The sequence below is a fragment of the Nematostella vectensis genome, chromosome 10 (assembly GCF_932526225.1).
Source record: "Nematostella vectensis chromosome 10, jaNemVect1.1, whole genome shotgun sequence".
NCBI classification, from domain to species: domain Eukaryota; kingdom Metazoa; phylum Cnidaria; class Anthozoa; order Actiniaria; family Edwardsiidae; genus Nematostella; species Nematostella vectensis.
In genome coordinates this window covers 9,192,817-9,204,431 of record NC_064043.1, presented here as the reverse complement: position 1 = coordinate 9,204,431, position 11,615 = coordinate 9,192,817, and the positions used below count along the sequence as shown (strand labels likewise).

The following is an 11,615-nucleotide window of genomic DNA, read 5'->3' as shown; positions in this document are numbered from 1 at the left end:
GCACTCCCAGAGGATTGTGGGATCTCTTCAGGTCTTGCCTCTGAATCCAAGATGGCGACCAGGCGTTCACCCAACCAACCTCATAGAAGGAAGGTTTCCGTCTCTTTTGTGATACGAGACGAGGAGGAAAAGCGTCATAGATCAGGAATAAATGCTTTGCAATACGACAAAAGTAACGGCCGATTGTATTCGGCTGGAAGGGACTCGATAATTCGGTGTTGGAATGTCCGCAATGAAAGAATCAAGGACCCTTACATGGTGTCGCTTGAGCACCACACAGACTGGGTAAATGACATTGTGCTCTGTCGCAACGGAAAAACAATTTTATCAGCATCTTCAGATACCACAGTGAAAGTTTGGGATGCAACACGGGGCTTCTGCATGTCTACTCTAAGAACCCACAAAGATTACGTCCAGGCTTTGGCTTATGCTAGTTGTAAGGAACATGTCGCATCAGGCGGCTTAGATAAGCAGATTTTCTTATGGGATGTCAATACACTGACAGCCCTTACAGCAACTAATAATACAGTAACTACATCATCACTAAGTGGTCAGAAGGATTCCATCTACAGCCTCGCTATGAATCCTGCAGGGACAGTTCTCATTTCGGGATCTACAGAAAAGATTCTGCGGGTATGGGATCCCCGTTCTTGTGAGAAGGTCATGAAGTTAAAAGGTCATATGGATAACGTAAAAGCAGTGGTTATAGATTCAGATGGTCAACAGTGCCTATCTGGCAGCTCTGATGGAACCGTGCGCCTGTGGTCTCTGGGTCAGCAGCGTTGTGTAGCAGTATATCGAATCCATGAGGAGGGGGTCTGGGCTTTACTGGCTAATGATAACTTCACTGAGTTTTTCTCTAGTGGACGGGATAAGCACATATTCTGGACGGACATGCGAAGAGACGATAGCTCAGCTTTGCTATTCACTGAGGGAGCGCCAGTTCTGCGGCTTGAGTCTTGTCCAGACAACACCTCACTATGGGTGGCTACCACAAATTCCCGTATCAACAACTGGCCGATAAAGTTCCCAAGTTATGAAAATCACTCAGCAGGGGACCTGGGATATAATGAGTCTGTCTCAAGGCCACTATGTACTACACCACGCATGACAATACAAGGTGCTTCAAGCATCAAGAAGTTTCACATTCTCAAAGACAGGCGTCATGTGTTGACAAAAGATACTGATAACTGTGTGGCATTGTTTGACATACTTAAGGCACGGAAAGTAGAAGACCTTGGTCAGGTTGACTTTGAAGAGGAAATCAAGAGAAGAATTCAAAGTGTTTATGTACCAAACTGGTTCAGTCTCGACATCAAGACAGGGATGTTGACTGTCACACTAGAAGAGAGTGACGCATTCTCTTCATGGATTTCAGTAACTGATGTACCAGGGCTACAGTCAAAGATCATTGATGGGAGACCTATGGCGCTGGATGTCAAGCATGTGAATTATGGAGTGTTACTATTACAGGCACTGCTTGAGCATTGGCCAGAAACACAAAGTGTAACAACAGATGAAATGGATCTTGGATGTGGCGATCCTGACGGCCGAGAAGCAAGCACCAGTGATGTCAACATTAATGTGGAAACACGGGTGTACATTGGTAATGGCTTCTACAGTATACCGGATCACACTCCACTTATCTTCAGTGAGAGTGGTGGGACAGGTAGAACACTCTTTAGGCTGTTGGCCATGGATGCATCTGGGGAGAATGAGGGATATCTACTTGCCGAGACAGTTCCTCAATGGGTGGTTGATGTCACTGTTAAGCGTGCTACACCCAAGTTTCACAAAATCGCCTTTTTCCTACAACCACATTCAACAAGCTCCTCGAAAACCCTTAAGAGAGACCGCTTATCTGCTAGTGATATGCTGCATGTCCGTAAAGTCATTGAGCATGTCTACGATAAGGTGATCGGTGGCGATGGTTCGTCCAGTTCCGGGAGTGCCCCAGCAACGCCCTCAGGAGATAAGGATCCCCATACCCCTCAGAGTGAGGAAGAAGACAGAGCATCAATTGCTGAGGCGCGCATTGAGCTGCTTTGTCAAGATCAAGTATTGGACCCAGGAATGGACCTGCGGACTGTCAAGCACTTGATCTGGAAGGGAGGTGGGGATTTGGTACTTCAGTACCGGCTGATAAAACAATAGACAGCAGTTTTGTGCAGCAAAAAAATGATGCTGGATTATTTTCATCAAATGAAAAAAATCTGAATTCGTTCCTTGTTGAAATGAAAAAAAAAATCATTTTCAAATGCAACAGAGAAAGTTTGGGCCCAAAGTTCACAGAAGAACTTCATCTAGCCCCCTTTTCAAAATCAGTATAACACCCCTGAAATTGCTGAAGCAATACACCTGCAAAACTAGTCAAATTATTGGCATCTTTACACTTCTGAGAGAAGAGTGTCACTGGTATCACTAAAATCTCTTGCATCTCCAAAAAGTCTCATAAAAATCTGATTAAGTTTGTGTTAAGTCATCAAAAGACATCGTGATGTTAGTGAACAGTTATAGCCTCATTAGCAGGAAATTAATGAGCCAGTGATATGGATTTGAACCCCCATTGTTCTAAGGAAATGCAGATAATATACTTTAAAAGATACTTTAAAAGTGGATAGGCTTAGTAGTTAAAAGGGAGTTCATAAAAATATATTTAATTAATAACTATGATACGAAATCGCCATCTTTTCAGTTATTTATTCGTCTATCAATACACAGAAAAGTGAAAATATATTTTGACGTTAAAGGTTTTTTTACTCACACAAAATCCATATAAGAGTTCCATTGCTAATAATATTTCCCCCAATGCACTTTAATTAATCCTTCTTGGCTGTTTTTAGCGTTTTAGCATGTCTACAAATAGGACGCTTTGAATATTTTATGATCTAGTCATTGGCCTCGTTGAGAAGATCATTAACGGAGAACAAACGGATTTAAAAGCGGTAGTAACACTCTTCAAATAAGGAAAAAGCTATCAGGAATTTGAGTTTTAATTGCGTGCAAAAGAAGAGATCGCGCAAACGTCGTCAAGAGAGATTGTCTAATTCACAGTTATAGCCTTTCGGAACTTCTCCTACAAAGAAGATAAGACTTCATTATAGAATAGGCTTAATAAATAGTACCAGTTGGGGGTAGTTAATTTCCAGCATGATAACTGGGTGAATTCAGAACATTCGTGCGACTCTATATTTCTTTTTATTATCCATAATATGAAAAAAAAATTACTTTCACAGTAGAGCTGATGTTCCTCGGTATTGAGAATTTATCTGCAATAGCCAGTGGGTTTGCGAAGTTTGTCTTGCAAACAAATCTTCAAAGATATTTTGTACAGCTAGCCTTTTATAAAACAGATGTCATGTGTTAAACAAACCGAGCGTACACACCTTTCTATTAAAAAAGCGCAAAATGAAGATTTGTACTGTTAGCTTTGGGCTAGCCAGGGTAATAAGACGCATATGTACTTAGCACTGGACAAACATCCACGGAAAACTATCCTATACGGTAATTAGATCTGCATTATTTGTTGGTAGAAGGGTTTTGGTGCGAAATTAAAAAAGTGTTTTAAAATGCACAAAATAGACTATCGGATGACTATCACAAATATACTAAAGCTGGAAGACATATGTCAAAGACGAACCAAATGATATTGCGGAGTCCCCTACTTCGACAGGCGCCTTAAAGATAAGAAAAACCTTCTTTATTAAAAATTCAAATCTAGGGATATATATATCTAAGAAATTAATCAATTCGTCTTTCTCATATTTGACGGGTTCTGAAGTGCACAAGAAACTTTTCTCCATTTTATCCCGGAAACATCTAAGTCAAATTAAGTTTGCATTTCTACTAACTCTACCATTTCCCATTCACATTACCTCCCGCCAAAGGTACTTTCCAGCTTCTATATTTTAATAATAGAAATCTTTATTCCAATAGCCGACAGAGAGCTATTCCTTTACCCCAAGGAAATGAATGATGTGATATGAACCGGGGTTCATCCCTTAATCTCATAAAAGTTTAGTTTTCGGAATTCTTTAGCATTTTCGCTTGTCATAATAGCGCTATAGGGATATTGAAGTTTAGATCCTGCTCGGGAAATAGGGACGATGTCTTGCTGTTCTCCCTAAGCGTGAGGGGAAATGAAAAAATATATATTTCAAGGAACAGATAACTTGAATATCAAACAAAATTTTTCCTGCCTTTTCTATCTAATTGCGTCTAATAGATTGATCAAGTCCAGCCGATTTGTCTTAAGCCTCCCTTCGATCTTAGAATACCAATCACCGCGTGCTTAAATTCGTTATTACGAAGCACATAAATTAATGGGTTCGCTACAGAGTTAATGGATGAAATAGGTAGTGAAATGAGCCAGAACTCTCCAATCATAACCGCATTACACAAGTCGATGCTAGTGTAAATAAATTGGACTATAGAAACTATCATATTCGGTAACCAGCAAAGAAGAAATGTCCCAATTACTATCGCCACTGTAATAGTTGCTTTCCTTTCCTTTCTCATTTTTTCCCTCTTTTCACTTTTGTTGCTTTGTACAGTTGTCGGCTCTTCATCGTCTAAAATAACGCTGGGGCTATGATCTTGAATCCGTCTTTTTTGTCTCATCGCTTCTTTATAAATTCGCCAGTAGCACCACATCATAAAAGTCACTGCTGGCATAGGAACCACCAGAGACGGAATAAAATACAGCTTTGGTCTCTTTTCGTAATTGGCGTTTGTGAAGCTTTGTACAGAGAAGGCCACGGACGCAAACCACGTAATAGCGATGAGAGTAATCACCCTTTTCTTCGTCATTATAGACATGTAACGAAGTGGGTCTTTAACAGCCACGTGCCGATCAAAGCTTATAACACATAAGTTATAAGTAGACGCTATGAGAGACTGCATCAGCATGAAGTCTACAGTCATCCCGAAAACAGGGTACCTAGAGTGGTATGGCCAGTTCACGGCTCCAAACGCGAATAACGGCACAATCACGCAGCCCATAGTGAGGTCAGATACCGCAAGAGAGGTCAAAAATAGGTTGGTAGTGGTGCGGAGTGACACCGTGCGATATACCGCCATAAGAACAAGAGTATTAGCCACCGTACCGCAAACTCCGACCATAATTGTCAACACCACAATACCGATCACAAGGCCTTGGTTCAAGTAAGTAAAACCTTTCCACCCTTGTAGCCCCAAGCACCCCGGCGCAACAAGAATCCATTCTGTACTGTTCTCCATCCCACGGCGGGATTATCAATCTCTTGAAACACTCCAAGGTAGAGTAAAGGTGATACCCGAGAGAACGGGTGGTTTACTTGAATGTGCAGCGCCGCCGATACGTCACGTGATTTAGAACGGCGCGTCGAACGCCAAATGACAGCCAATCAGAAACGCTGTTCCCTGCAATTTCTGTCTCCTTTTGAGCTATTGAAAGAAATAGAGTGCAAAGTTCGCCATAGAGTAATAGGGTAATCTAAAGTAGTGCACCGGGCTTGCTTTCCTTGTTGATTCATGTGCCTTTTATTTCATTGTTTGTTTTCGTTTTGTTGGTGTCCCTAATTGAATATTCCACTCATCGAGTGTAACCATAGAAGCGAGCAAATGGCACGAAGTGTCTTTTTATGTAGTCTTGTGAAACACCAGGATTAGCATTAACCGTCCAGCGTAAATCTATTGTGGATAATTTTTGAATACCCTACTGGAATAGTATGATAATGGTTCATTTTGTGCAGGCACCACAGGTAGCCAACATCTCCCGCGGTTTTTCGAGCAAATTCTTTTAAGCCGACGCCAGCCTACTCCATTCTCACCCTTGTACTTACTGAAATGACAACAGAAGTCGGTTTGTTGCGTTTTGTGGGTAATGCGATATTTTAGCACCAGGAATACACCTGATAGTGAGTAGATTGTGTTTACTTTTTGTTATCTTTTTTGCTTGCTCGATGTTAGTAAAGTACTCGAGAAGAAAGCCAAAAGATAAGCGTGTGATGCGAAATGACTTCTCGATGTGAAATTTAAGCAGATGGCGTAACAAAAGGTGTGAAAACAGACGATATCGAATAAGAGAAAATAATATGTCGCGATCAAGTGTTTTTTCCTAGTAAACACAAACTCAATAGATATCTGTTTTCATTATTGATTTTACACTTTCTCAAGAGCCCCGACACCCTAGAACACACTTTGTGATTTAAGGATAACAGCTTAACACACTTTCACGTAGATCGGTATCATCGAATCAAACTATATTTATGAGCAGTATCCACCTGCACTGCTTGATTTGGTATGTCAACACAGCCCTTCTTAAAACTGTGTCATATATCGGCTATACTAGGTTCCATAGGCTAGTCAAAGCTATCGAACCAAGATATACTCTCAGGATACGTTAGGGGTTTACGCTCTATTTCCAGGCGACATTCAAAGCCGGTTAATGAAGCCTAGAAACACCCTCAGCGTTTTCTTGATTTGGCCGCGCAAATAACGGGCAAGAACAGGCAAGGACCTTTTAGTACGGCCCGCAAGGACTTCTGGGCCTGGAGGATTTTCACTAGCTGGATATCAATGCCGAGGAGCAAAATGATACCATTTCATATTAAAGGGAAAGAATTGGGAGCCATCTTATTGGAGGAGTAGTGACTTTGGTGGGGGGGGGGGGGGGGGGGGGATTTGGAAACCAGTGCTGACAAAATGGCTGCATTATTATTCAAATTGGTTGTTGGAAAACAGCTCATTTCTAAAAAGAAATGTCTAAGGCGGTAGCTGCCTTGAAGACTGATGTGCTAAAGAAAAGGAAAGAGAAGACTTGAGATCACTCCATAGTGGGAAAATGGATAGCGCAAGGTCGTGGGAAGTCTAAGCGTTCGCGTAAAGGACCATTGGCTTAAAAGCGCCAAGTTACGAGGCAAAGTCAGTGTTCTTAATATGCTGTCTTTATTATTTATTGACAATATAAAAAGGTATTTTCTTCATGGATAAATCGAGTTCGATGTACAAATGCATAAAATTGTTTCTATACGGTCGGAATGGTTTCTCAAAACATTGCAAAGAGTGACATCTTGGGCGGCACCTTCAAGAAATTGTAGGTCCCGCTTTTCGTTTGTCGAGCTAGATTTTGAGTTTGTGAAAATGTCACGTCGAGTTTTCAAAGTGTTTTTGTGTTTTATTGACACTTTTAAATGAGAGCTTTTGTGTTTTATTGCCACTTTACAATGAGAGCTGTCATAGTGAGACAAATGTCAAGCAAAGTGCATTTATTTGTTTACCTTCGTCGAACTCGAACTGATGATTCTTTATTGTGGACTTCGCCCAAAATACCCTATGATACACCTAACACAATTTTGATGAACACACAGAAAACAAATCTACAATGTTCAAATATCATTTATCCTAAAACAACCTTTTAACCTTGGAGCCTATACTGAGCTCACAAACTACTTCCGTCGCTCATGTCCATTAGAATGGCGTGCTCAAGGGGGAAGCGAAAGGCAGACAGCAGACTAAAACACATAGATTTCAATGACATTTCCTTAAGATATTGCCGTCTAGTGCATCAATGCTGTGGTAATCTCACTAAGAAGTCGGATGCACTATTTGAGCATTAGCGCGCGAGAATCCAAGGAGGTCCATAAATGGTGCACTAAACGGCGCGCTTTGCATGTAGTTGAAAAGAGTACATTTAAATGATGCTTTTGCTTTACGACTTAGATTTCCATCAATACATCCCACATTAACCTGTTTACATCGTAACATTATAAATAACTTTGTTTTGACGGGAGTACCCCCTTTTAAATCTGCTATTTAGGGACCGCGAGGCATGTTATTTAAGGGAGGACTGACAATTGAAAATAAATACAGAAAAAAATTTTTCATGTCTTTCTTTTTCGGATTATTTATTTCTTCTCTTTTCAGCGCAAAAAGGGTGGGCTCGCGTCCCCCCAGCCCGAAAGAATGGAGCGCACACCACATCACTAACACGCGCACCTTCAATCGAACCAGTTTTAGTCGCGATGGGAAAATAATTTCAAATTTAGGATCCTAGCTATACATGCCTTCCCCGATTTATCCTTTGTCTATCAAACAATTTCGATTGTCGCAGCTTCTTTAATATGCCTGACTATTATCTGTATTGCTTACACAGAGCTATAAATACCTACGATCGAATCTATTTAACCTATTAGGGGAGTTATTAGCAAATCCAGACGCTTTTAAGTAATGGATTAGCCGCTTGACTTACAGCTTTTATCTTAGCTTAATGTTTGCCAATCGCTTTAGGCTCATTGTCTGGCTTTTTAGGGGTCTAAAAAGTGCGTGTTTTCGGAAATAATACGATATAATATGGCAGATATGATATGCCCGGACAATCATTCAAACAAGGAGCACACTAGGGATAAATAGTCTGTCAAAGGTCTAATAGAGATCTGTCTATTTGTTGCGTTTTCTAGAAAGTATTTTAAAGCCTGACATGAAACGAGCGAATGGCTAGCCCCGCGCAAAGCAAAATGTTTGAGCATCGCCTAAACATGCGTGAGCATATAAACATGGCCCACTTTTTCGAGTACTTTCAATGTATCGGGGGCCATTTAAAATTCCCTCAACCTACCAGTCACGTGATCAATCTCAGATGTCGAACCCAACTCTTGCCTACCAAACCTTTGAGCCTGCTACTTGATCAAAGTCACATGAGTATATCAGTCACATGAGATCAACCACCTAGAGCTCAAACCCTTACAGCGTGGGACCCCGTGCCTCCCAGTTCCTTTGTGTCTGCTACGTTATCAGAGTCATATGAACCTATCAGTCACATGATCTATCAAACCCAGACCTCTACATCGTAAAAACCGCGTGCCTTCCAAACCCTTGCTGTCGTCGGCTCATTTCAAGTAACGTAACTGCACCATTTTTTTTTCTGGAACTCCGCCTTGATTGTGAATACTTCAAGATGGCTCTTTCGGGACACAAGCACATGCATACAATTCTCTTAGTCGCCCTCTTCAGTCGTTTCATGCTCACCATCGCAATAAGTGGCGAGCACCCGCATTGTAAGCGGATGATCCCAAAGCACACATGCGTGAACCAGCTTTGAAGCTTGCAGTTGACGTTTCCGTATTGCGCAATGTAGGCAAACACGCTGGCTATAGCATAGGACGCAAGAGAGATGAGTAAGAGGGCCAAGTAAGGTTTGTCGAGCAGGGCTTCTCTCCGCGAGGTCTCACCTCTCCCGTCTATCTTGAGCGCGACCAGTTTGGGTTTCACCCATAGCATGTTGAAGGATATAGCTGCAATCAAAGTCAAGACTACTGCAGTAACGTGCCCCGTACAGTAGTACTGTAGCCCACAATTCAGGTATAAGAATGGGTAGCTTATCGACATCAGCCAGCCCATGCTGGTGGCGAACAGTGTTCGGTTAAACGTCGCATTAACTACGAACCAATCCGGAGCCGAGGCGAACAAATATCGACAAATTGTGATTCCAACTAGGCAGAAAACTGATGACATTGAGGCAACGAATGAAATGATGACTGCGATTTGCAAGCTGATAAGTTCGGTATGGATTCGGTGTTCCATCGAGACCCCCTCGGAAATCGACGAAGCGGCGTCGTATATGAAAATGGGTTCGGCTATGGCTCCGAGGATTCCGGCGCCAGCTACTGCCGTCAGAACTAGGGACATCACCGAGTTGCGGAGCTCATTACACGGGTCCCGGGCCACTGCTACGATCACGGCGGTGCTGCAAGGAGTGGCTACAAAGCATGAAATAACTGAAATTACCAGCTGGAAATACGGGATGCCAGTCTTGTCAGCGGATGAGTTCCCAACACAATCCCCCATCGTCCTCAGCGCCCTTATAACTTTTTTTCCTAGGAAATAAATATCTGATTAAAGTAGCAAATATCAAGAGGTCGGTTGTTTGCTAATCAAATATTATGCGGTCAAAAACACCCATGTGCTAATGAAAATGCGGTTGCAAATTGAAACGTTATTTGCGGCGGAAATGTTACACCCACAGGAGAGAGTATTTTGCTTTTTCAAGATTTTCAACTCATATCTCGGAAAACATGAAATGGTGTTTCGTTTTTCTAGCCAATCTAAGCTTGCTTTTTTAATTTGTACCGGTTCCGGCTCCTTTAAAATGATAGCAAAATAGGCGTTTACAAATATTAGCTAACACCGAAATCGTCCCATTTACCCGTTAGCTGGATTATTAAAGTCATAGCGAAGCTTTTTCGTTTTACTTAGATATCGGTTACTTTGAAACCTTATAAAAGCATTATGGATTATGGAGCCACAAAACACCGGCAAATGGCGCATGTGCAATTTTATAGAAATAAATTGCGCGCACAGAAAATTTAGCCTTCTTTGTAAGCGGTCGATCCTTTGCTCGCAGTTAAACGCATTTTTAAAGCGAGAAAAGATTACCTTTTTCTTAGCCTGGGCACCAAGCGGCGAATTGCCCAGGCTAAAAAATTAGATAATGAACCCCTGGCTGCATATCTATTTAATATCTAAAACACAAAACCTAGTATTCAAGGATAACTGCAGTAAATTTACAGCGCGTTTTAGATAATTTTGTCTGACGTAAACGATGTTCAACTTTTCCCTTTGAAAAAGACGTGTACAGGGTGGTAAGGTGATCAAGGTGGAAATGTCATTTGTACGACAAGAATAATAAATGAAAAAAATGTATTGGAACTGATGGATAAATGATTATTGTGGTGTCATAAATGGAAATTAAAAACGAAGGTAAATATTCCCCTGATTAAACATATTATCCTCCGTTTTCACATCTCTACATCATGTAGTATTACCTTCTATTTGAACAGCCGCAAACGCTACTAATAACAGAGTATGTTCCGCTTCCCATGGAGCTACAACGATTTGTTTTGACTCTAAAAAGCGCTCAGACGTACATGAGAACAAATGGGGCGCCTTTTTTCCGAAATGCCTGAGTATTTGTCTTAGCTGTCAGTACACTTGAAAAGCGTACTATTGTTCAAGATATTTAACAAGGATGTTTTCTGTATAATTTTCCTCGCGAGAAAAGTGATGTTTATAAGAAAAGTGTAACTCACTTACCTTCAGCGCTTGTAACTTATCCTTTTTATACTATAACAATGTCGAAAGTCAAGCAGATTAAAACAACATTTATGAAATTTGACTTCGCACAATGTTAGCTTTTTCTAGTACGACAGATGCGCAGCTCTCGAATACTCTCTATCAAAGAGCGCTTGAGTACCGTCAACTCGAGACACGTTGTTATTACGAACTGAGAAGCTCTAACCTGGCAGATGACTTCTCGAGGATAATTTATTCAATCGTCATACGCAAATTGTCTGGGACAGTAATCTAGGCGCCTGATATAGAGCTTGCCTTCTAGCTTTCAAGAGCGGCCCATTTGCTATCGCGAGTTCATATAGGGCTTTGTTTTAAGTGTTAGTTCTAGCTTAGTTCTCCCAGTTTTTGTCATGGAAAAGTTGGTCTGTTAAGCCTATCAAACCCCGCTGGGGAGTCGCGGGAAACGAAGAGAAATGCGTACTAAAAAAGCGACGTATCAAGTCTATGATATCCGCTTAAGACTAATATTTAGTATTGCTAGAGATTAGAGTCTGATAACTCTACTT

At 41.3% G+C, this 11,615-nt stretch overlaps 3 protein-coding genes across 3 annotated transcripts; 1 reads left to right on the top strand and 2 right to left on the bottom strand.

Moving 5' to 3' along the window:
* Positions 1 to 14: 14 nt before the first annotated feature.
* On the top strand, positions 15 to 3,413 carry LOC5513594 (WD repeat-containing protein 48). The gene has a single exon (XM_001633792.3). It carries the CDS (start codon positions 52 to 54, stop codon positions 2,152 to 2,154), a length of 2,103 nt encoding a protein of 700 aa, XP_001633842.1. The 5' UTR covers positions 15 to 51; the 3' UTR covers positions 2,155 to 3,413.
* Positions 2,684 to 5,946, bottom strand: LOC5513593 (dopamine D2-like receptor). The gene has a single exon (XM_001633746.3). The coding sequence runs from the start codon at positions 5,236 to 5,238 to the stop codon at positions 4,231 to 4,233; it is 1,008 nt and encodes a 335-aa protein (XP_001633796.1). The 5' UTR covers positions 5,239 to 5,946; the 3' UTR covers positions 2,684 to 4,230.
* A 964-nt stretch (positions 5,947 to 6,910) lies between these two features.
* Positions 6,911 to 11,605, bottom strand: LOC116618914. The gene is made up of 2 exons (XM_032383113.2): positions 11,071 to 11,605; positions 6,911 to 9,854 (listed from the first exon to the last, which is right to left on the bottom strand). The coding sequence occupies exon 2, from the start codon at positions 9,823 to 9,825 to the stop codon at positions 8,821 to 8,823; it is 1,005 nt and encodes a 334-aa protein (XP_032239004.2). The 5' UTR covers positions 9,826 to 9,854; positions 11,071 to 11,605; the 3' UTR covers positions 6,911 to 8,820.
* Between the last annotated feature and the right edge of the window lie 10 nt (positions 11,606 to 11,615).